Source organism: Salmo trutta, chromosome 20 (assembly GCF_901001165.1).
Source record: "Salmo trutta chromosome 20, fSalTru1.1, whole genome shotgun sequence".
Lineage (NCBI taxonomy): Eukaryota > Metazoa > Chordata > Actinopteri > Salmoniformes > Salmonidae > Salmo > Salmo trutta.
Genome location: NC_042976.1, coordinates 53150645 through 53176145, shown reverse-complemented (window position 1 = coordinate 53176145; position 25501 = coordinate 53150645). Strand labels below are relative to the sequence as shown.

At 42.3% G+C, this 25501-nt stretch overlaps 1 protein-coding gene across 2 annotated transcripts in view; it reads left to right on the top strand.

Moving 5' to 3' along the window:
• The window catches only part of dachd (dachshund d), a 348937-nt gene that overhangs the window by 235695 nt on the left and 87741 nt on the right, over positions 1-25501 (top strand). The window contains exons 5-6 of one of the 2 annotated variants that reach the window (XM_029703673.1): positions 144-345; positions 730-870. In XM_029703673.1, the coding sequence (XP_029559533.1) occupies positions 144-345; positions 730-870 (343 nt within the window). The remainder of the gene's footprint in view (positions 1-143; positions 346-729; positions 871-25501) is intronic. The other variant, XM_029703674.1, reaches the window with a different exon arrangement.

Below are 25501 nucleotides of genomic sequence, written 5' to 3'. Positions count from 1 at the left end.
CAGCTCTAGGCATTTAAAGTAACTTATAATGAACTTTTGACTGCGATGAAGGAGAGGGAAGCAATATGGAAATGGCCAGTTGATTACACAGCATCTACTTTCATGGACCTCATTTGTCGATGATGTCCCTCTGTCGCTGACAGGAGCGTGTCCCAGATAGTCCCTCCCCCGCCCCTTCCTTAGAGGACGGCAGGAGGCCCGGCAGCCACCCATCGTCCCACCGCAGCAGCAGTGTCTCCAGTTCGCCGGTCCGCACAGAGAGCTCCTCAGACAGGATACGTACGTCCCCCTATTCCCTCCCCATGCAACGAGTCAGACTGGCTAACTGCGTGTTCAGTGCCGCAAGTAAACAAACCGACTCTGCTAACCTAATTTTGTTGTTGTTGTACTGAACCGATAGATTTTAGAGTTGGAATTTTGTAGTGCTCTTCATTCCTGGGTGTGTAGGTTTTTGTTCCAGCCCAGTGGTTGCACACCTAAATCAACTACTCAGGTTCTAGATTATTCATTTTATCAGTTGTGTCAGGTATATTAGTGCTGGGCTGGAACAAAACCCTGCACACTATGGGTCCCTAGGACCAGGATTGAAGAACAGTTATTTTGAGTTGTCCACATGTTCAAAATGTGTTAGCTAGCTGTTCATTTCCAAAGACAGGGCATAGACTTGTGAACTCGAACAGACAAAGACATCTTCTACCTCACCTGTACTATTCTCTCTCTCCTCTCCAGCCATACATCAGAATGGTTTGTCTATGAACCAAATGAACCAAGCTCTGCTGGGCCTCTCCCCTAGCATTCTGCCTGGGCCTAAAGAAGGAGACCTAGCCCACGACATGAGCCACGAAGCAAAGAGGATGCACATCGACAAAGGTAAGATGTGTCCTATTGCAAAACTTTAAAGAGCAACTGAACTTCCTGATTTGGCCTTGTTTTGACACTTTATAATTAAGAAATGCTAGCGGCCATGATGGAAGCCAAACGAGAGTTGTCTTGGGGGTGGGGTTTAATGTGGATATTTCTTGGGTGTCTTTCCCATTCAATCACAACAAACAAGGGCGGTAGTGAGTACAGCGAGGTAAGCTAAGTTATCTTTTCTATGGAGAAAACAAAGTTTTGAAGTTGAGGACTTCTCCCTTCCTGACTGACTCACCATTTTAAGATTGTCTGCTAATACAGTTCTATGTGTAGGCTGAAGCCTGCGCTGACCTTGTGTTTAACCAAGCTGACAGCAGCTAGCTAGCATAGCTTGGAATGCTTCAGCTGGCTAGCCTATCTAGCTGATATTTCTCTGTCAAATCAGTTATGGCAAGGTAGCAAGAGCCAGTGTCTGGAGTGTGCTTCATAAGACACTTGTTCTACAACACATTGCTAGAAAAGTAGCTTGCAACTTACTTTCAAAGTTTCAGCACAACATGTAAAGACAGGTTGATTGCCCATAAGAACACGATAATAAGAAGATCACGAGAAAGTAAGTAAGCTACAAACAGGGCCAGTTCCAGGGTCAGTGCCAATTCCATTTGCAGGGATACTGGAGTGGTAGGGGTAGATATGTAAAGGGACAAGGTGACTAGGCATCAGGATAAATGATAAACAGAGTAGTAGCAGTGTATATGATGATTGTATGTGAGTGCATATGTAGAGTCAGTATGAATGTGTGTGTTATGTGTGTGTGAGCAAATAAAGTTGTGTGTGTGTGTGTGTGTGTGTGTGTGTGTTGGAGTGTCAGTGAGAGTGTGTGTGTTGGAGTGCAAAAATAAAAGGGTCAATGCAGATAGTCTGTGAAGCCATTGTGTTAGCTATTTAGCAGTCGTATGGCTTGGGGAAGCTGTTCAGGAACCTGTTGGTGTCAGACTTGTTGCTCCAGTAGAGAACAGTCTATGGCTTGAGTGGCTGGAGTGTTTAACACTTTTCTGGGCCTTCCTTTCATGTGTAGGGGATGGCAGAGTAATCGGCCCCTGTGATGTACTGAGCTGTCCTCACTGCCCTCTTGTAGCGTCATGCGATTGAGGGCTGTGTAGTTGCCATACCAAGCAGTGATGCAGCCAGTCCAGATGCTCTCAGTGGTGCAGCTGTAAAACATTTTGAGGATTTGAGGGCCCATGCCAAATCTTATCAACCTCCTGAGGGGGAAGAGGCACTGTGGCGCCTTTTTCACAAGTGTGTGTGGACCATTTAAGTTCTTAGTGATTTGACCCGTCAGGAAGTCCAGGATCCAGCTGCAGAGGGAGGTGTTCAGTTAATGAACAGCATTCTCACATAAGAGGAAAACCTTTCTATGTGGGAGAGGGCAGTGTGTAGTGCAATTGAGATTGCGTCATCCATGGATCTGTTGGGGTGGTATGCAAATTGGAATGCATCTAGGGTGTCTGGGATAGAGTTGATGTGTGCCATAACCAGCCTTTCAAAGCACTTCCTGATTACAGTTGTGAGTGCTACAGGGATGTAGTCATTGTGGCAGGTAGCCTTAGAGTTCTTGGGAACAGGAATGATGGTGGTCAGCTTGAGACGTGAGGATTACAGACTGGGAGAAGGAGAGGTTGAAAATGACCATTAAAATGCTCTGCACATGCTCTGAAAACATGCCCTGGAATACAGTCCGGCCTTGCAAGTGTTGACCTGATTAAAAACATTACTCATGTCGGCCTTCGAGAGCAAGATCAGCCAGTCCTCTGGGTCAGCAGCGGCCCTCATACAAGGCTCGGTGTTGTTTTTGTCGAAGCTTGCATAAAATGCATTGAGTTCGACTGGTAGAGAGGCATCATTGGGTAGATCATGGCTGGGTCTTCCTTTGTAATCCGTAATGGAGTGTAGCCCCAGCCACATGTGCCGGGCATTGGAGCCTATGCAATAGGATTCCACCTTGTTCCTATATTGTCCTTTTGCTTGTTTGAAGGTTCTGCAGAGGTTGTAGCAGGACTTGTTTGTTTTTCTGAGCCGCAGCCTCAGGGTTGGCTGAGATAGCCTTGTGCGCGGTAGCCCACAGATAGCCCTGTCTAGGGCTTTTGATTGGGGAAGCTACAAACCTTCACAATGGGGACAACGTTGGTGATGCATTTCCCAATGAAGCCGGTGACAGAGGTAGTTAGCTCATCGATGCTATTGGCGGAGTCCCGGGAACATATTCCAGTCAGCGCTAGCAAGCAGTCCTGTACCATATTCTTTGATTCGGAAGACCATTTCTCTACGGAGAGCCTCACAGGTACTTCCTGTTTGAGCTTCTGCTTGTAGACAGGAAGCAGATGTATTAGGTCATGATCTGAGTAACAGTAGTCTAGGACTTTATTGCCCAAAGTGGCGAAGGAGACCTGTTAATGGAAGTTGGGCAGCACATGTCTTATTGACGCAAAACTGAAATCACCGGCAACCAGAAAATCAGCCACCGGGTGCATTATTTCCTGCCTTGTACAGTTCGTTAAGTGCAAGCTTGTTTTTTTTCTTGCCCCGAGGTGGAATATATACAGCAGTTATCATAACAGCTGAGAACTCTCTCGGGGGGTAGAAAGGTCGGCATTTCACCATCAGGTATTCCAAGACAGGTGATAGGCGTCCCGTCAGCTGGACACATCCGGTGAAATTGGAGTGCGGGCAATTCAAATAAATAATCGTAATATTAAACATTTATGAACATACAAGTATCTTATATAATTTAAAAGTTTAAATTCTTGTTAATCTAACTGCATTGTTTGATTTACAATAGGCTTTACAGCGAAAGCATACCATGCAATTGTTTGAGGACCGCGCCCCACATCAACATATTTTTCAACCAGCACAGGCTTCATAAATCACTTACTTTTGGAAATCTTCCTCTGTTTGCAATCCCAAGGGTCCCAGCTACAACATGAATGGTCGTTTTGTTAGATAAAATCCTTCTTTATATCCCAAAAAGTCTGTTTAGTTGGCGCCATCGATTTCAGTAATCCACTCATTCAACATGCAGACAAATGAATCCAAAAAGCTACCGCTAAACTTTGTTCAAACAAGTCAAACTATGTTTCTATATAATCCTCAGGTACCCGAAATGTAAATAAACTATAATATTTCAACTATAATATTTCATAAGGAAATAAGTATGTTCAATAGAAAAGTTAAATTTCCTTTGTTTAGCCTTTCTGTGTGAACATTCCAAGATGGCGTAGCAGTCGGACATGTGTTTGCATTTGTCTTATCCCATGTAAAGAGCCATTTTTTCCATATATATCTTAATCTCACTTTCTATCTACGAACTAAATATACTTTCCTGCAACCGCCTCACCCAATGTGGTATGGATCTGCTATTTTTATTCCTTATAACTGGAACCTCCATCAGGAGCTAGCCAGCTAACTAGCTACTAGTCTTTGTTAGCCACGGCTAGCGGTCTTCACCTTTTTCTCAGTCACCAGCCACCCTTAGCTCGGGCAATACCTGCCAGTCTGCACAGCATGATATCAACCCAGAGCATGTCGGACTGCTTCCCTCTACCACATCACCAGATTCCTGCCGCTCTGGATCATTACACCATCATCGCAGCTAGCTAGCTGCAAACGAGTGGCTACTGTTAGCTAACGCCTCTGTCCCAAAGCAAGCACCAGTTAGCCTTGAGCTAGCCTCGAGCTAGGCCCATATACCAGCTAATTCTAGGGCTACAATACCTCTTTTGCCAATTGGCCTGGACCCTTTATTGTCGACACGGAGCCCCGCCGATCCATCACGACTGGACTGCCAACGTGATTGCCCGATGTGGTCTCAACAGGCTATTCTGTTACGATGTCGCCGAAGAACCATCTGCTATCCCGGCCCACTAGCTTTCTGAACGCTGTGTCCCCTGCTCGCCTAGCGTAGTAGTGACTACCGAACGGCACCCTGACTCACCTATTGCTGCTCTTTTGACCCTATGATCACTCGCTTCACAGCTGATGCCCCCTGGACTGTTTCAATAACACGGTACCTCATTTTGTTTACCTGTCAGCCCCAGCCTCGAACTCAGGTCCTGTAGGTACCTAACTGACCCACTCTGCCCATTCATCGCCATTTACCCGTTGTTGTCTTAGCTCTCCTGATCAACACCTGTGATTGCTTTATGCCTCTCTCTAATGTCAATATGCCTTGTCTACTGCTGTCTTAGCTAGTTCTTATTGTTTTATTTCACTGTAGAGTCCTCAGTCCCGCTCAACTTGCCTTAGATAGTTATTTTGTCCCACCCCACACACATGTGGAGACCTCACCTGGCTTAACTGGTGCCTCCAGAGATGAAACCTCTCTCATCGTCACTCAACGCCTAGGTTTACCTCCACTGTACTCACATCCTACCATACCCTGGGGAGGCAGGGTAGCCTAGTGGTTAGAGCGTTGTACTAGTAACCGAAAGGTTGCAAGTTTGAACCCCGAGCTGACATGGTACAAATCTGTTGTTCTGCCCCTGAACAAGGCAGTTAACCCATTGTTCCTAGGCTGTCATTGAAAATAACAATATGCTCTTAACTGACTTGCCTAGTTAAATAAAGGCAAAAAAATTAAAAATGAATAAAATACCCTTGGCTGTACATTATGCCCTGAATCTATCCTACCACGCCCAGAACCGTTCGGTTACTAGTACAACGCTCTAACCACTAGGCTACCCTGCCTCCCCAGGGTATGGTAGGATGTGAGTACAGTCTGCTCCTTTTATTCTCTGTTCCCAACGCACTAGATGACCAGTTCTTATAGCCTTTAGCCGTACCCTTATCCTAATCCTCCTCTGTTCCTCTGGTGATGTAGACGTTAACCCAGGCCCTGTAGCCCCCAGTTCACCTCCTATTCCCCAGGTGCTATCATTTGTTGACTTCTGTGACTGAAAAAGCCTTGGTTTCATGCATGTTAACATCAGAAGCCTCCTCCCTAAGGTTGTTTTATTCACTGCTTTAGCACACTCCGCCAACCCTGATGTCCTTGCTGTGTCTGAATCCTGGCTTAGGAAGGCCACTAAAAATGTGGAAATTTACATCCCCAACTACAACAATTTCCGCCAAGATAGAACTGCCAATCTACTGCAGAGATAGTCTTCAGTTCTGTCATGCTATCCAGGTCTGTGCCCAAACAGTTCGAGCTTCTACTTTTAAAAATCCACCTTTCCAGAAATAAGTTTCTCACTGTTGCCGCTTTCTATAGACCCCCCTCAGCTCCCAGCTGTGCCCTGGACACCATATGTGAATTAAATGTCCCCCATTTATCTTCAGAGTTTGTACTGTTAGGTGACCTAAACGGGGATATGCTTAACAACCCGGCCATCCTACAATCTGAACTAGATGCTCTCAATCTAACACAAATTATCAATGAACCTACCAGGTACAACCCTAAATCCATAAACACGGGCACCCTCAAAGATATCATCCTGACCAACCTGCCCTCTAAATACACCTCTGCTGTTTTAAACCAGGATCTCAGCGATCACTGCCTCATTGCCTGCATCCGTAATGGGTCCGCCCGCAAACGACCACCCCTCATCACTGTCAAACGCTCCCTAAAACACTTCAGCGAGCAGGCCTTTCTAATTGACCTGGCCCGGGTTTCCTGGAAGGATATTGACCTCATTCCGTCAGTAGAGGATACCTGGTTATTCTTTAAAAGTGCTTTCCTCACTATCTTAACCTGTTAGGGTATAGGGGGCAGTATTTTCACGGCTGGATAAAAAAATGTACCCGATTTAATCTGGTTACTAATCCTACCCAGTAACTACAATATGCATATACTTATTATATATGGATAGAAAACACCCTAAAGTTTCAAAAACTGTTTGAATGGTGTCTGTGAGTATAACAGAACTCATTTGGCAGGCAAAACCCTGAGACAGATTCTGACAGGAAGTGGATACCTGATGTGTTGAATTGACTTTAAGCCTATACCATTGAAAAACAAAGGGAAGGAGGAATATTTTGGCACTTCCTATTGCTTCCACAAGATGTCCCCAGCCTTTACAAAGTGTTTTGAGTCTTCTACAGTGAGATCTGACTGAAGAAGAGCGTTGGAACGGCGATGGCCCATTAGACACCTGGCGCGCGATTTGATGGTGGGTACTCTCATTCCGAAACGTTTTAAAAGAGAACCCAATGGTCCGCCTTGAATTTTATTCATGTTCTGGTTAAAAAAGGCCCTAATGATTTATGCGATACAACGTTTGACATGTTTGAACGAACGAAAATATATTTTTTCCGTTCTTGAAGTGAAGTGAAGTCCGGCTGGCTTAGATCATGTGCTACAACACGGAGGTTTTTCGACATAAATGATGAGCTTTTTTGAACAAAACTACATTCGTTATGGACCTGGGATTCTTTGGAAGTGACATCTGATGAAGAGAATCAAAGGTAATGGATTATTTACATAGTATTTTCGATTTTAGATCTCTCCAACATGGCGGTTAGTCTGTATCGCAATGCGTATTTTTCTGGCGCAGTGCTCAGATTATTGCAAAGTGTGATTTCCCAGTAAGGTTAATTTTAAATCTGGCAAGTCCATTGCGTTCAAGAGATGTAAATCTATAATTCTTTGAATGACAATATAATATTTTCCCAATGTTTTCTAATATTAATTAATTATTTTGTTGTCATGACTTGACTGCCGGTATTGGAGGGAAACGATTTCCTGAACATCAACGCCATAGTAAAACGCTGTTTTTAGATATAAATATGAACTTGATAGAACTAAAAATGCATGCATTGTCTAACATAATGTCCTAGGAGTGTCATCTGATGGAGATTGTAAAAGGTTAGTGCATAATTTTAGCTGATTTTATGGTTTTGGTGACGCCTGTCTTTGAATCGACAATACACTACACACAGCTATTGTCAATGTACTCTCCTAACATAACCTAACTTTATGCTTTCCCCGTAAAACCTTTTTGAAATCGGTAAACGTGGTTAGATTAAGAAGATGTTTATCTTTCAAAGGGTGCCAGGTAACAGCAGAGATCCCCTGTATTGGATAGAGATAATCAAGAAGGCCAAGAAATGGTCAGACAGGGTACTTCCTGTTTGGAATCTTCTCAGGTTTTGGCCTGCCAAATGAGTTCTGTTATACTCACAGACACCATTCAAACAGTTTTATAAACTTTGGAGTGTTTTCTATCCAAAGCTAATAATTATATGCATATTCTAGTTTCTGGGCAGGAGTAATAATCAGATTAAATCGGGTACGTTTTTTATCCGGCCGTGAAAATACTGCCCCCTAGTCATAACAGGTTAACAAACAGATCACCAACCTTTTCGAATCCCACCGTACCTTCTCCACTATGCAATCTCGTTTCTGAGCTGGTCATGGGTGCACCTCAGCCACGCTCAAGGTCCTAAACGATATCATAACCACTATCGATAAAAGACAGTACTGTGCAGCCGTCTTCATCGACCTGGCCAAGGCTTTCGACTCTGTCAATCACCGCATTCTTATCGGCAGACACAACAGCCTTGGTTTCTCAAATGACTGCCTCTCCTGGTTCACCAACTACTTCTCTGATAGAGTTCAGTGTGTCAAATCGGAGGGCCTGTTGTCCGGACCTCTGGCAATCTCTATGGGGGTACCACAGTGTTCAATTCTCAGGCCGACTCTTTTCTCTGTATATATCAATGATGTCGCTCTTACTGCTGGTGAGTCTCTGATCCACCTCTACGCAGATGACACCATTCTGTGTACTTCTGGCCCTTCCTTGGACACTGTGCTAACAAACCTCCAAACGAGCTTCAATGCCATACAACACTACTTCCGTGGCCTCCAACTGCTCTTAAACGCAAGTAAAACTAAATGCATGCTCTTCAACCGATCGCTGCCCGCACCCGATCGCCCGTCTAGCATCACTACTCTGGACGGTTCTGACCTAGAATATGTGGACAACTACAAATACCTAGGTGTCTGGTTAAACTGTAAACTCTCCTTCCAGACTCATATTAAGCATCTCCAATCCAAAATGAAATCTAGAATCAGCTTCCTATTTTGCAACAAAGCCTCCTTCACTTATGCTGCTAAACATACCCTCGTAAAACTGACTATCTCTATCAATCCTTGACTTCGGCGATGTAATTTACAAAATTGCCTCCAGTACTCTACTCTAAATTGGATGTAGTCTATCACAGTGCCATCCGTTTTTGTCACCAAAGCCCCATATACTACCCACCACTGCGACCTGTATGCTCTCATTGGCTAGCCCTCGCTTCATAATCGTCGCCAAACCCACTGGCTCCAGGTCATCTATCAGTGTTTGCTAGGTAAAGCCCCACCTTATCTCAGCTCACTGGCCACCATAGCAACACCCACCCGTAGCACATGCTCCAGCAGGTATGTTTTACTGGTCATCCCCAAAGCCAACTCCTCCTTTGGCCGCCTTTCCTTCCAGTTCTCTGCTGCCAATGACTGGAACGAATTGCAAAAAGTCACTGAAGCTGGAGATCTATATCTTCCTCACTAACTTTAAGCATCAGCTGTCAGAGCAGCTTACCGATCACTATACCTGTACACAGCCAATCTGTAAATAGCACACCCAACTACCTCATCCCCATATTATTATTTTTTTTGCTCCTTTGCACACCAGGATCTCTACTTGCACATCTATGACTGCAGTGTTAATGCTAAATTGTAATTATTTTGCCACTATGGCCTATTCATTGCCTTACCTCCCTAATCTCACTACACTTGCTCACACTGTGTATAGATTATTCTATTGTGTTATTGATTGTACATTTGTTTATCCCATGTGTAACTGTGTTTGTGTCACACTGCTTAGCTTTATCTTGGCCAGGTCACAGTTGTAAATGAGAACTTGTTCTCAACTGGCCTACCTAGTTAAATAAAGGTGAAATAAAAAAATATTAGTTGGAGTCCTCTGTCACCATGACTACGACAGGCTAGCTTTACTGGAGCTAACGTTAGCTACTATGCTATCAAAATGTAATATGAAATTACACTCTGCTTAACTTGATGTTTCATATCATATGCTTTATTATTCGCTCACTGTGAAGATAAGGTTTAAAAAATATATTTATTATTTGGTGCTTCTCTCTTGAGTTTTCAGTTGGCTCTCTCATTCAACTGGCTAGGCAGGCTTGTATAAGAGCCAACGTAGAGTGAGAGCACGTGAAGCAACCACTAGAGCGAGTGGCTCCCTCTGCGGGTCGAAACAAACACAAATAAATAATTGCCAAAGGCTACCATATATCTCACACTCTCTTATATTTCTGGTTGGCAACAGGGAAACCAAACATGAGCACTTTTTCTTTTACTATTAATACAGAAACGTGTGCCCCTTTTTGACAGCAACTATTTCCCTTTTTCTTTGTTACAAACTAGTGCCTTTTGTTGTACTTGCTCATAATGGTATAAAAAAGCATGAATATAATACCAACCAACCTCTTTTGACCTTGATGGGTTTATTTATTTAATGCATTATACTGCCATTGTATCATGGTAACACACAATTAATAAAGATGGTACCATATCATTTTTGGTGCCATATATCATAATTGTGCATTACCACAGTACAATGTATAATGCATGTCAAAACCATGGTATTTCCATAATCCAAATCTATACCATGGTATGAGGAAATACCATGATATTATTTAGGTGTTTGGCAGTACTATCATACTTCAAAGTAGAGGTCGACCGATTATGATTTTTCAACGCCGGTACCGATTATTGGAGGGCCAAAAAAAGGCCACTACCGATTAATGGGCTGATTTTTATTTTATTTATTTATTTGTAATAATGACAATTACAACAATACTTAATGAACACTTATTTTAACTTAATATAATACATCAATAAAATCAATTTAGCCTCAAATAAATAATGAAACATGTTCAATTTGATTTAAATAATGCAAAAACAAAGTGTTGGAGAAGAAAGTAAAAGTGCAATATGTGCCATGTAAAAAAGCTAACGTTTAAGTTCCTTGCTCAGAACATGAGAACATATGAAAGCTGGTGGTTCCTTTTAGCATGAGTCTTCAATATTCCCAGGTAAGAAGTTTTAGGTTGTAGTTATTATATGAATTATAGGACTATTTCTCTCTATACCATTTGTATTTCATATACCTTTGACTATTGGATGTTCTTATAGGCACTTTAGTATTGCCAGTGTAACAGTATAGCTTCCGTCCCTCTCCTCGCTCCTACCTGGGCTCAAACCAGGAACACATCGACAACAGCCACCCTCGAAGCAGCGTTACCCATGTAGAGGAAGGGAAAAAACTACTCCAAGTCTCAGAGCGAGTGATGTTTGAAACGCTATTAGCGCGCACCCGGCTAACTAGCTAGCCATTTCACATGGGTTACACCAGCCTAATCTTGGGAGTTGATAGGCTTGAAGTCATAAACAGCGCAATGCTTGAAGTATTGCGAAGAGCTGCTGGCAAAACGCACGAAAGTGCTATTTTGAATGAATGCTTACGAGCATGCTGGTGCCTACCACCGCTCAGTCAGACTGCTCTATCAAATCATAGACTTAATTATAATATAATAAACACACAGAAATACAAGCCTTAGGTCATTAATATGGTCGAATCCGGAAACTATCATCTCGAAAACAAAACGTTATTCCTGTTACATTGCACAACCTTCAGTGTTATGTCATAATTACGTAAAATTCTGACAAATTACCCAAAGTGTTGCATATACCCTGACTGCGTGCAATGAACGCAAAATTACACAATTTCACCTGGTTAATATTGCCTGCTAACCTGGATTTCATTTAGCTAAATATGCAGGTTTAAAAATATATACTTATGTGCATTGATTTTAAGAAAGGCATTGATGTTTATGGTTAGGTACAGTCGTGCAACGATTGTGCTTTTTTCGCAAATGTGCTTTTGTTAAATCATCCCCGTTTGGCTGTGACACATTTTCCCTAGTTAAAAGAAATTCATGCAGGCAATATTAACTAAATTGCAGGTTTAAAAATATATACTTGTGTATTGATTTTAAGAAAGGCATTGATGTTTATGGTTGGAGCAACGTGTACCTAAGCGATTATATGCAACGCAGGACAGGCTAGATAAACTAGTAATATCATCAACCATGTGTAGTTAACTAGTGATTATGATTGATTGTTTTTTATAAGATAAGTTTAATGCTAGCTAGCAACTTACCTTAGCTTCTTACTGCATTTGTGTAACCTCGTGGAGTGCAATGTAAAGCAGGTGGTTAGAGCGTTGGACTAGTTAACCGTAAGATTGAATCCCTGAGCTGACAAGGTAAAAATCTGTCATTCTGCCCCTGAACAAGGCAGTTAACCCACCGTTCCTAGGCCATCATTGAAAATGAGAATGTGTTCTTAACTGACTTGCCTAGTTAAATAAAGGCCCAAAAAAATATACCGATTTCCGATTGTTATGAAAACGTAAAATCGGCCCTAATTAATCGGCCATTCCGATTAATCGGTCGACCTCTACTTCAAAGCTATAACTATGATTCAGATCTATACCATGGTATAAATGTGACTCACCACCTCGATTCCGTCTTATGTAGCAAAATTCAAAATTGTGTTTTACATTGGAGAAAAGTAGAGACTGGTAGAAAATGGTATATCATTAAATGCAGTTAAACCTCTAGAGGACCCCTTCAAGATAAAATCCCGTTAACGGGATTGGTTGGACAGCAGCTAGTGAGATAGCACGGCGCGAAAAAAAATAATAAAAAAATTCAAGTATTATACAGTATTTTAAAGATACTCTACTCGTTAATCCAATCACATTGTCCGATTTTAAAAAGGCATTACGGTGAAAGCAAAACATTAGATTATGTTAGGATAGCACCTTAGCAAAAAAAAATAGCAATTTTCCAAGCACGGATAGCCATCACAAAACCAGATATACAGCTAAAATTAACAGTCATCACTGCAGCCCCATCAGTGCACAATCTCTCTGTTGGTATCTTTTTGATGTGCAGCACCTCCTTGATGGCGGCAACAATGGTGTCTGCCTTGCCATCAGGGACTGAACCCAGGTCCAGGAACTGGTTGTAAAGGTGTTCCTCTTGGTCCATGTATCTGGAAAACATTACTCATGGATGACTGTAGAATATCACTGTAAAAAATGATTTTGTAATTCTTATTGAAATAATACCTGACATATAAATCCAGCTGCTTATTAGTTGCCACATCTGTAGTTGCATCAGCCTCCAGACCAATGGCTACAGATGTCTGGATGGCATGAAGGATAGGCTCCTCCACAACTTGAGCCAGAATCTTCAACATTTCGTCCACTATTATGTGTGACCTGTAGTTTGTGTTATTGCCAATCTTCAAGTAAATGAGAATAATGTGAAATAAGTCAGGTGACATTTAAATTCAAGTGAAGAAAATATGAACAAAAATACGAAAAAAACAAAACAATTTTAGAGCCCACATTCACTTTGAGCTTTGTGAAATAGTCATAACCCAGCAATTCAGCAAGATCCAGCAGTTCTGGGAAGTTTGTGTGATGGGCCTGCTCCTGCTTTGTTAGATGGTACAGACATTTTAAACCCCCAATGACAGCCTCGTGCTCAAGCAATGTGGTTGGCTGGAATGCAAGCATGACTGAGGAGCCTGTGAACAGCAACAAGCATAATGCGTTATTATTGAGCCACGGTTAGTGCACCAGCTGAGACATCTTTTACATTAGGAGACATGAGAAATGGAAGGATCCAATGGAACAATATTTTCCTTTTGTCAGCATTGCAGGAGCCCTCACACTTTCCAAGTGGTTCTCTGTCCCTGGGTACTGTTTAATATAGTACAGCCGATGAATCTGGGCCCCCATTTCAATAAAAGGGCGCTTTGACACACCCCTCTTAGCAGCCTGCCTATGATGACGGCACAGGCGGCAGAAGGTTCCTAGATGGGATGTAGAGTGTAGTTTAGTGGAATTACTGATGGCAGGGGCAATACCTATTATAGATAGCAAGCATTACAACACTTCACATAATGCCGTAGACTAGTACAGACTAAATATGCACAAACATTTTTAGCCCTTAGCCCAATTAAAGGAAATGTGACTAACCATATAGCGTATTATATAGCCACGGCTTCAGTCTGTCAATTTCAAGCCACTTTGGGTCCCATCCGGATTGGCGGAGGTGCGCACTTGGCCTTAGTCCTCTCTCCTCCTCTCATCTACTTGTCACGACCGTCGTTTAAATAACTGGACCAAGGTGCAGCGTGAGTAGAGTTTCACATTTTATTGCTCATGAAACCTAAAAAAACAATAACGATTCTGCAAAACGTAGCGCGCAAAGGCACTCACACAAAACAATATCCCACATCGCAGGTGGGAAATAGAACACACTAAGTATGATCCCCAATTAGAGGTAACGATTATCAGCTGCCTCTAACTGGGAACCATACACATACACCAACATAGAAATAAACTAACTAGAAATCTCCCTAGTCACGCCCCGACCTAAAACACCATAGAGAACCCCGAGGGCTCTCTATGGTCAGGGCGTGACACTACTCTTTTTTCTCCTTCTCTCAATCAAATTTCAATCAAATGTATTTGATGTCACAAAGTGCTGTACAGAAACCCAGCCTAAAACCCCAAACGGCAAGCAATGCAGGTGGAGAAGCAGGGTGGCTAGGAAAAACTCCCGAGAAAGGCCGGAACCTAGGAAGAAACCTAGAGAGGAACTTATGAAGGGTGGCTAATCTGGCTGTGCCGGGTGGAGATTATAACAGAACATGTCCAAGACGTTCAAATGTTCATAGATGACCAGCAGGGTCAGATAATAATAATCACAGTGGTTGTAGAGTGTGCAACAGAGTATCTCTACTGCACCTGTTGTCTCTAGAGAGTTGAAAACAGCAGGTCTGGGACAAGGTAGCACGTACAGTGAACAGGTCAGGGTTCCATAGCCGCAGGCTGAACAGTTGAAATTGGAGCAGCAGCACGACAAAGTGGAATGGGGACAGCAAGGAGTCATCAGACCAGGTAGTCCTGAGGCATGGTCCTAGGGCTCAGGTCCTCCAAGAGAAAGAGAGAGAGAGAGAATTAGAGAGAGCATACTTAAATTCACACAGGACACCGGATAAAACAGGAGAAATACTCCAGATGTAACAGACTGACCCTAGCCCCCGACACATAAACTATTGCAGCATAAATACTGGAGAATGAGACAGGAGGGGTCGGGAGACACCGTGTCCGACAATACCCCTGGACGGGGCCAAACAGGCAGGATATAACCCCACCCACTTTGCCAAGGCACAACCCTCACACCACTAGAGGGATACCTTCAACCACCAACTTACTATCCTGAAACAAGGCCGAGTATAGCCCACGAAGATCTCCACCTCGGCATGAACCCTAGGGGGGCGCTAACCCGGACAGGAAGATCACGTCAGTGACTCAACCCACTCAAGTGACGCACCCCTCCTAGGGACGGCACGGAAGAGCACCAGTAAGCCAGTGACTCAGCCCCTGTAATAGGGTTTGAGGCAGAGAATCCCAGTGGAGAGAGGGGAACCGGCCAGGCAGAGACAGCAAGGGTGGTTCGTTGCTCCAGTGCCTTTCCGTTCACCTTCACACTCTTGGGCCAGACTACACTCAATCATAGGACCTACTTAAGAGATGAGTCTTCAATAAAGACTTAAAGGTCGAGACAGAGTCTGCGTCTCTCACATGGATAGGCAGACCATTCCATAAAAATGGAGCTCTATAGGAGAAAGCCCTGCCTCCAGGTGTTTGCTTAGAAATTCTAGGGACAGTAAGGATGCCTGCGTCTTGTGACCGTAGGTATGTACGGCAGGACCAAATCGGAAAGATAGGTAGGAGCAAGGCCATGTAATGCTTTGTAGATTAGCAGTAAAACCTTGTAATCAGCCCTCGCCTTAACATGAAACCAGGCTAGGACTGGAGTAATATGCATTTATTTTTTGCTTCTAGTCAGGATTCTAGCAGCCGTGTTTCGCACTAATTGAAATGTATTTAGTGCTTTATCCGGGTAGCGGGAAAGTAGAGCATTGCAGTAATCTAACCTAGAAGTGACATGCATGGATACATTTTTCTTTTGCAAGGTTGTAGATGGAAAAAAGCTGTCCTTGAAACGGTCTTGATATACTAGTCAAAAGAGAGATCAGGGTCCAGAGTAACGCAGAGGTCCTACACAGTTTTATTTGAGACGACTGTACAACCATCAAGATTAATTGTCAGATTCAACAGAAGATCTCTTTGTTTCTTGGGACCTAGAACAAGCATCTCTGTTTTGTCCGAGTTTAAAAGTAGAACATTTGCCGCCATCCTCTTCCTTATGTCTGAAACACAGGCTTCCAACGAGGGCAATTTTGTGGCTTCACCATGTTTCATTGAAATGTACAGCTCTGTGTCATCCCCATAGCAGTGAGAGTTAACATTATGTTTCCGAATGAAATCACCAAGAGGTAAAATATATAGTGAAAACAATAGTGGTCCTACAACAGAGCCTTGAGGAACACCAAAATGTACAGTTGATTTGTCAGAGGACAAACCATCTACAGAGACAAACTGATATCTTTCCAACAGATAAGATCTAAAGCAGGCCAGACCTTGTCCATGTAGACCAATTTGGGTTTCCAATCTCTCAAAAAGAATGTGGTGATCGATGGTATCAAAAGCAGCACTAAGGTCTAGTAGTACAAGGACATATGTAGAGCCTTGGTCTGACGCCATTAAAAGGTCATTTACCACCTTCACAAGTGCAGTCTCAGTGCTATGATGGGGTCTAAAACCAGACTGAAGTGTTTCGTATACATTGTTTGTCTCCAGGAAGGCGGTGAGTTGCTGTGCAACAGCTTTTTCTGAAATGTTTGAGAGGAATGGGAGATTCGATATAGGCTGATAGTTTTTTATATTTCCTTGGTCCAGGTTTGGCTTTTTCAAGAAATGCTTTATTACTGCCACTTTTAGTGAGTTTGGTACACATCCGGTGGATAGGGAGCCGTTTATTATGTTCATCATAGGAGGGCCAAGCGCAGGAAGCAGCTCTTTCAGTAGTTTAGTTGGAATAGGGTCCAGTATGCAGCTTGAAGGTTTAGATGCCTTGACTATTTTAATCAATGTGTCAAGAGATATAGTATTAAAAAATGTGAGTTTCTACCTTGATCTTAGGCCTTGGCAGTGTTGTGCAGACTCAGGACAACTGAGCTTTGGAGAAATACACAGATTTATAGAGGAGTCCGTGATTTTCTTTCTAATGATCATGATCTTTTCATCAAAGAAGTTCATGAATTTATCACTGCTGAAGTGAAAGCTATCCTCTCTTGGGGATTGCTGCTTTTTAGTTAGCTTTGCGACAGTATCAAAAATACATTTTGGATTGTTCTTATTTTCCTCAATTAAGTTGGAAAAATAGGATGATCGAGCAGCAGTGAGGGCTCTTTGATACTGCACAGTTCTGTCTTTCCAAGCTAGTCGGAAGACTTCCAGTTTGGTGTAACGCCATTTCTGTTCCAATTTTCTGGAAGCTTGCTTCAGGGCTTGGGTTTTTTCTGTATACCAGGGGGCAAGTTTCTTATGACAAATGTTTTTGGTTTTTAAGGGTGCGACTGCATCTAGGGTATTAAGCAATGTTGAATTGAGTTCCTCAGTTAGGTGGTTAACTGTTTTTTGTACTCTGACATCCTTGGGTAAGTCAGCTCTCCTCTCTTCTTTTCTCCTTCCATCTCCCCTCCTGGCTCTCTCCTTTCCTCTGTTCCACTCTGCTCTCCTCTCTCCTTCCATCTCCCCTCCTGGTTCTCTTCTGTTCTCTCCTCCACTCTGTCCCTCATGCATCCCTACCTCACTCCCGGGATTCTGCCTCTTCTCTGTCTTGTAAAGTAAGCCATACACTTGTTATAAAAATTATAGCTTAAACTTTTAACCTCTTGCGTGTATCCTACCACAGCGCATTTTGGAAAAAATTTGTTCCCATTTTCAACGGCCTACTAATCAAACTCAGAAGCTAGGACATGCATATACTTATTTTATATGGATAGAAAACACCCTAAAGTTTCTAAAACTGTTTGAATGGTGTCTGTGAGTATAACAGAACTCGTATGGCAGTCAAAACCCCGAGACCGATTGAACCAGGAAGTGGGATTCTGAATTGTGGACTCGACTTCACAGCCTTCCCTGTAATTCACAACGTGAAAAAATGATAATTGAGCACTTTCCAGTGCTTCCACTAGATGTCCCCAGTCTTTACAAAGTGTTTTGAGGCTTCTGCTGTCGAAACTCAGTGTAGGAGACGATGTGGCAATTGGTCACAGTAGGAGGGCCATCAGCATTGTGACGTCGGCGGCCGTGTCTGCCCCCACCTTTGGAAACGTTTTGAAACACAATGAAATCGTCCCACTCGAATCTTATTGGCTCTCTTGTTGAAACAGGCCCTGAAGATTAATGTTATACAACGTTTGACATGTTTGAACGAACCTAAAGGAGGGAAAATAGTCATTTTTCGTTAGCCAAGTCCCGCGCCCGTATCAACCTTTGGTTACAGCCTTCGGACGCGCTAACAACAGCAAGCTAATGGAACATAAAGGATGGACTTTTTCGACCGAAAATACATTTGTCGTGGACCTGGAAGTGCTTTCTGATGAAGACAACTAAAGGTGAGGGATTATTGGCAATATTATACAAGATCAGATGTGATGTGCGATTGTTCCAAGATGGCGACGAGCTAGGCTTTCTAGCTCATTTTCTGAGTATCGCATCCCCTTTTATCTCAAAGTGTGATTACCCTGTAAAGTTAATTTAAAATCTGTTATGACGGGTGTTTTCAAGAGATATTCATCTATAAATCTTAGATTGACAATATAAAGAAATACAATACAAAAAAAATCGTTTTCGAATAGTAATTTATAAAATTGTAGCACTGTTTCCCGGGACGCATTTTATGGGAAAATAGTTAGTCAACGTCAGGTGCCGATGTAAAATGCAGTTTTTATATAGAAATATGACCTTTATTGAACAAAAGATTGCATGCTGTGTGTAACATGATGTCCTAGGTGTGTCATCTGATGAAGTTTGTAAAAGGTTAGTGCTGCATTTAGCTGTTTTTTGGTTATATGTGATGCATGTGCTTGGTCGGAAAATTCATATGATGCTACTTTTACCATGTACTCCTCTAACATAATCTAATATTGTGCTTTTCCTGTAAAACCTTTTTGAAATCGGACAACGAGGGTTGATTCAAGAGAGGTGTATCTATAAAACGATATGAGACATTCCTATATTTGAAAAAAAAATAATATTGAATTTCGTTATGCTAATGTCGCTAGGAGTTTTCGCTGGAAAATGATCCCGCTAACGGGATGAGACGCTCAAGAGGTTTTAAAGAGCTAACTAAAGAAAGTTTAATTTAATTCATGCTGATTTGACGTTAGCTAGCTAAGTTAACGTTACCTGACAATTTTGTCCCTGCTCCCCCTTTCTCTTTCGCTGCTGGAAATAATACAGTAAACTCATCTGAGAAAAAAACATCTAATCGATGACAGATAAATATAGCTATCTTACTTGCTCTTGATACAGTTCCAAACAAACGAGCTAACTTGCTAGACTAGTAACTTTAGTTTTGTCATCAAAATACTTGTGGATATTATTTAGCTAATTGCCGTTACAATTGTGGCAGAAATATTATAGATCTAAATCATATTAGCAGAGTTTATAAGTTATAGCTAGCTTATGTAGCTAACTAGTTAACTAGCTAATGTTAGTCAAACAAACAAGTTAACGTACCTTTCTTGCAGTTTCTCACACAGGTACATTCTGAAGTGATTCAAGTGAATTGTGTTTCGTGCTGCAGAGTGTCTGTATTGAGCGCTGGTCACTGGCGCGCTGTGCTTCTTAAATTGCAGACTGGCTGCCGCAGCTCACAGAGCTATATAACCTTCAGAACTGTGTTGAACCCAGACAGATATGTGCTTTACAGAACTTTATTGAAACTATGTTTGGTAGAACATTTATTTTGGTGTGGCGGCAATATTTCTGCCATGGCGCAGCGCCATACTTAAATGAACGCAGAGGAAACAGTGAAGTGCATCAACGATTTGTTGTCTTCCAAATGGACAATGACCCCAAGCATACATCCAAAGTTGTGGCAAAATGGCTTAAGGACAATGAAGTCAAGGTATTGGAGTGGCCATCACAAAGCCCTGACCTCAATCCTCTAGAAAATGTGTGGGCAGAACTGAAAAAGTGTGTGCGAGCAAGGAGTCCTACAAACCTGGCTCCGTTACACCAGCTGTCAGGAGTAATGGGCCAAAATTCACCCAACTTATTGTGGGAAGCTTGTGGAAGGCTACCCAAAACGTTTGACCCAAGTTAAACAATTTAAAGGCAATGCTACCAAATACTAATTGAGTGTATGTAAACTTCTGACCCGCTGGGAATGTGATGAAAAAAATTAAGGCTGAAATAAATAATTCTCTCAACTTTTATTCTGACATTTCACATTCTTAAAAAAGAGTGGTGATCCTACCTGGCCTAAGACAGGGCATTTTTACTCGGACCAAATGTCAGGAAATGTGAAATACTGAGTTTAAATGTATTTGGCAAAGGTGTATGTAAACTTCCAACTTCAACTGTATCAAAGCTGCAGGCTAAAGTTAAATCTAGACTTTTTTTCCTCTTTTGTAATCGCTCCTCTTTCACCCAAGCTGCCAAACTAACCCTGATTCAGATGACCATCCTACCCATGCTAGATTACGGAGATGTAATTTATAGATTGGCAGGTAAGGGTGCTCTCGAGCTGCTAGATGTTCTTTACCATTCGGCCATCAGATTGCTGCCAATGCTCCTTATAGGACACACTGCACTCTATACTCCTCTGTAAACTGGTCATCTCTGTGTACCCGCCGCAAGACCCACTGGTTGATGCTTGTTTATAAAACCCTCTTAGGCCTCACTCCCCCTATCTGAGATACCTACTGCAGCCCTCATCCTCCACCTACAACACCCGTTCTGCTAGTCACATTCTGTTAAAGGTCCCCAAAGCACACACATCCCTGGGTCATTCCTCTTTCAGTTCGTTGCAGCTAGCGACTGGAACGAGCTGCAACAAACACTCAAACTGGACAGTTTTAACTCTTCATTTAAAGACAACACTACTCTTCATTTAAAGACAACACATGGACACTCTTACTGACAGTTGTGGCTGTTTTGTGAGATGTGTTGTTGTCTCTACCTCCTAGCCCTTGTTTGTGCTTTTGTCTGTGCCCATTAATGTTTATACCATGTTTTGTGTTGCTATAATGTTGTGTTGCTACCATGTTGTTGTTATGTTGTGTTGCTACCATGCTGTGTTGTCATGTGTTGCTGCCTTGCTATGTTGTTGAATTAGGTATCTCTTTATGTAGTGTTGTCTCTCTTGTCGTGGTGTGTGTTTTGTCCTATACAGTGAGGGAAAAAAGTATTTGATCCCCTGCTGATTTTGTACATTTGCCCACTGACAAAGAAATGATCAGTCTATAATTTTAATGGTAGGTTGATTTGAAGAGTGAGAGACAGAATAACAACAACAATAAATCCCGAAAAACGCATGTCAAAAATTGCATAAATTGATTTGCATTTTAATGAGGGAAATAAGTATTTGACCCCCTCTCAATCAGAAAGATTTCTGACTCCCAGGTGTCTTTTATACAGGTAACGAGCTGAGATTAGGAGCACACTCCTAAAGGGAGTGCTCCTAATCTCAGTTTGTCACCTGTACAAAATACACCTGTCCACAGAAGCAATCAATCAATCAATCCGATTCCAAACTCTCCACCATGGCCAAGACCAAAGAGCTCTCCAAGGACCCCCTGTCAATCAGAAAGATTTCTGACTCCCAGCTGTCTTTTATACAGGTAAGGAGCTGAGATAAGGAGCACACTCTTAACTTCTATGGGCTACGTGGGACGCTAGCTATTCAACAGCCAGTGAAATAACATGGCGCGAAATACAAAACAGCAAAAATCTCATAATTTCATTTTCTCAAACAACCAATTATTTTACACCATTTTAAAGATAAACTTCTCGTTAATCTAACCACATTGTTCGATTTCAAATAGGCTTTACGGCGAAAGCATAAAAGTAGATTATGTTAGGACATAAACTTCACAAGAAAAACCACACAGCCATTTTCCAAGCAAGGACATGCATCACAAAAACCAAAAATACAGCTAAAATATTTACTAACCTTTGATCTTCATCAGATGGCACTCATAGGACTTCATGTTACACAATACATGTATGTTTTGCTCGATAAAGTTCATATTTATATCCAAAAACCCCATTTTACATTGGCGCGTGATGTTCAGAAAATGTTTTCCCACCAAAACGCTCGGTGAATGAGCACATCAATTACAAAAATATTCATCATAAACGTTGATCAAATTTACAACAGTTATTGAAAGAATTATAGATATACTTCTCCTTAATGCAACCGCTGTGTCAGATTTTAAAATAGCTTTACGGAGAAAGCGCATTTTTCAATATTCTGAGTACATAGCTCAGCCATCAAAGCAAGCTATACAGATACCCGCCAAGTTCTGGGGTCAACTAAATTCAGAATTAGTATTATAAATATTCTCTTACCTTTGCTGATCTTCATCAGAATGCACTCCCAGGACTCCTACTTCCACAAGAAATGTTATTTTTGTTCGAAATACTCCATCTTTATGTCCAAATACCTCTGTTTGTTTGTGCGTTCAGATCACTAACCAAAGGCATAACGCACGAGCGTAAATCCAGACATGAAAAGTCAAATAGTTCCATTACCGTTCGTAGAAACATGTCAAACGTTGATCACAATCAATCCTTAGGGTCTTTTTAACATAAAACATTGATAATATTCCAACCGGACAATAGTGTATTCATTACAGCGGAAAAAGGAGCGGCGCACCAAATGTGCCCGTGCAGTAAACAACTCACTGCTCCCAGGCAGTCCACTCATTGACTGAGCTCCTATTTTCTGCCCAGTAACAGGAGAAGGATGAAACACGTTTCTAAAGGCTGTTGACAGCCAATGGAAGCCTTAGGAAGTGCAACGTGACCCCACAGACACTGTAGTTTTGATAGGGATTCAAAAGAAGAACTACAATTCTCAGATTTCCCACTTCCTGGTTGGATTTTTCTCAGGTTTTTGCCTGCCATATGAGTTCTGTTATACTCACAGACATCATTCAAACAGTTTTAGAAACTTCAGAGTGTTTTCTATCCAAATCTACTAATAATATGCAAATATTTGACACTGGGCCCGAGTATTAGGCAGTTTACTCTGGGCACGCTTTTCATCCGAAAAATGAAAATACTGCCCCCTATACCTTAAAAAGTTAAAGGGAGTGCTCCTAATCTCAGCTTGTTACCTGTATAAAATACACCTGTCCACAGAAGCAATCAATCAATCAGATTCCAAACTCTCCACCATGACCAAGACCAAAGAGCTCTCCAAGGATGTAATGGGACAAGATTGTAGACCTAAACAGGGCTGGAATGGGCTACAAGACCATCGCCAAACAGCTTGGTGAGAAGGTGACAACAGTTGGTGCGATTATTCGCAAATGGAAGAAACACAAAAGAACTGTCAATCTCCCTCGGCCTGGGGCTCCATGCAAGATCTCACCTCGTGGAGTTACAATGATCATGAGAATGGTGAGGAATCATCCCAGAACTACACAGGAGGATCTTGTCAATGATCTCAAGGCAGCTGGGACCATAGTCACTAAGAAAACAATTGGTAACACACTACGCCATGAAGGACTGAAATCCTGCAGCGCCCGCAATGTCCCCCTGCTCAAGAAAGTATATACATGCCCGTCTGAAGTTCGCCAATGAACATCTGAATGATTCAGAGGACAACTGGGTGAAAGTGTTGTGGTCAGATCAGACCAAAATGGAGCTCTTTGGCATCAACTCATCTCGCCGTGTTTGGAGGAGAACGAATGCTGCCTATGACCCCAAGAATACCATCCCCACCGTCAAACATGGAGGTGGAAACATTATGCTTTGGGGGTGTTTTTCTGCTAAGGGGACAGGACAACTTCACCGCATCAAAGGGACGATGGATGGGGCCATGTACCGTCAAATCTTTGGTGAGAACCTGCTTCCCTCAGCCAGGGCATTGAAAATGGGTCGTGGATGGGTATTCCAGCATGACAATGACCCAAAACACACGGCCAAGGCAACAAAGGAGTGGCTCAAGAAGAAGCACATTAAGGTCCTGGAGTGGCCTAGTCAGTCTCCAGACCTTAATCCCATAGAAAATCTGTGGAGGGAGCTGAAGGTTCGAGTTGCCAAACGTCAGCCTCGAAACCTTCATGATTTGGAGAAGATCTGCAAAGAGGAGCGGGACAAAATCCCTCCTGAGATGTGTGCAAACCTGGTGGCCAACTACAAGAAACGTCTGACCTCTGTGATTGCCAACAAGGGTTTTGCCACCAAGTACTAAGTCATGTTTTGCAGAGGGGTCAAATACTTATTTCCCTCATTAAAATGCAAATAATTTTATAACATTTTTGACATGCGTTTTTCTGGATTCTTTTGTCTGTCTCACTGTCCAAATAAACCTACCATTAAAATTATAGACTGATCATTTCTTTGTCAGTGGGCAAACGTACAAAATCAGCAGGGGATCAAATACTTTTTCCCTTCACTGTATTTATATTTTATCATATTTTTATATTTAACCTCTCTGGGAACCTGGGACGCTTGCGTCCCACCCTAGTCAACAGCCAGTGGAATTTTCCCTCAAATGCTTCCGGTGAATCAGTGTTACAATATACAAAATTACTATTCGAAAACATTGTTAAAATGTAATATTTTCATTCAAAGAATTATAGGTTAACATCTCGTGAATGCAACCGCATTGCCAGATTTAAAAATAACTTTACTGGGAAATCACACTTTGCAATAAACGAGGTGGTATGCTCAGAAAAATAGGCTAGGCGATACATGTTAGCGCCATCTTGGAACCATCTAAAATCAAATATACTATTGTAAATATTCCCTTTGATTATCTTCATCAGAAGGCACTTCCAGGAATCCCAGGTCCACAACAAATGTAGTTTTGTTCGAAAAAGTTTATAATTTATGTCCCAATAGCTCCTTCTTGTTAGCGCGTTCCGAAGGCTAATCATAATGTACTGTAGCGCGCAGGACTTGTCGCCACGAAAGAGCAAAAAAAATATACACTGCTCAACAAAAATAAAGGGAACACTTAAACAACACAATGTAACTCCAAGTCAATCACACTTCTGTGAAATGAAACTGTCCACTTAGGAAGCAACACTGATTGACAATACATTTCACATGCTGTTGTGCAAATGGAATAGACAACAGGTGGAAATTATAGGCAATTAGCAAGACACCCCCAATAAAGGAGTGGTTCTGCAGGTGGGAACCACAGACCACTTCTCAGTCCCAATGCTTCCTGGCTGATGTTTTGGTCACTTTTGAATGCTGGCGGTGCTTTCACTCTAGTGGTAGCATGAGACGGAGTCTACAACCCACACAAGTGGCTCAGGTAGTGCAGCTCATCCAGGATGGCACATCAATGCGAGCTGTGGCAAGAAGGTTTGCTGTGTCTGTCAGCGTAGTGT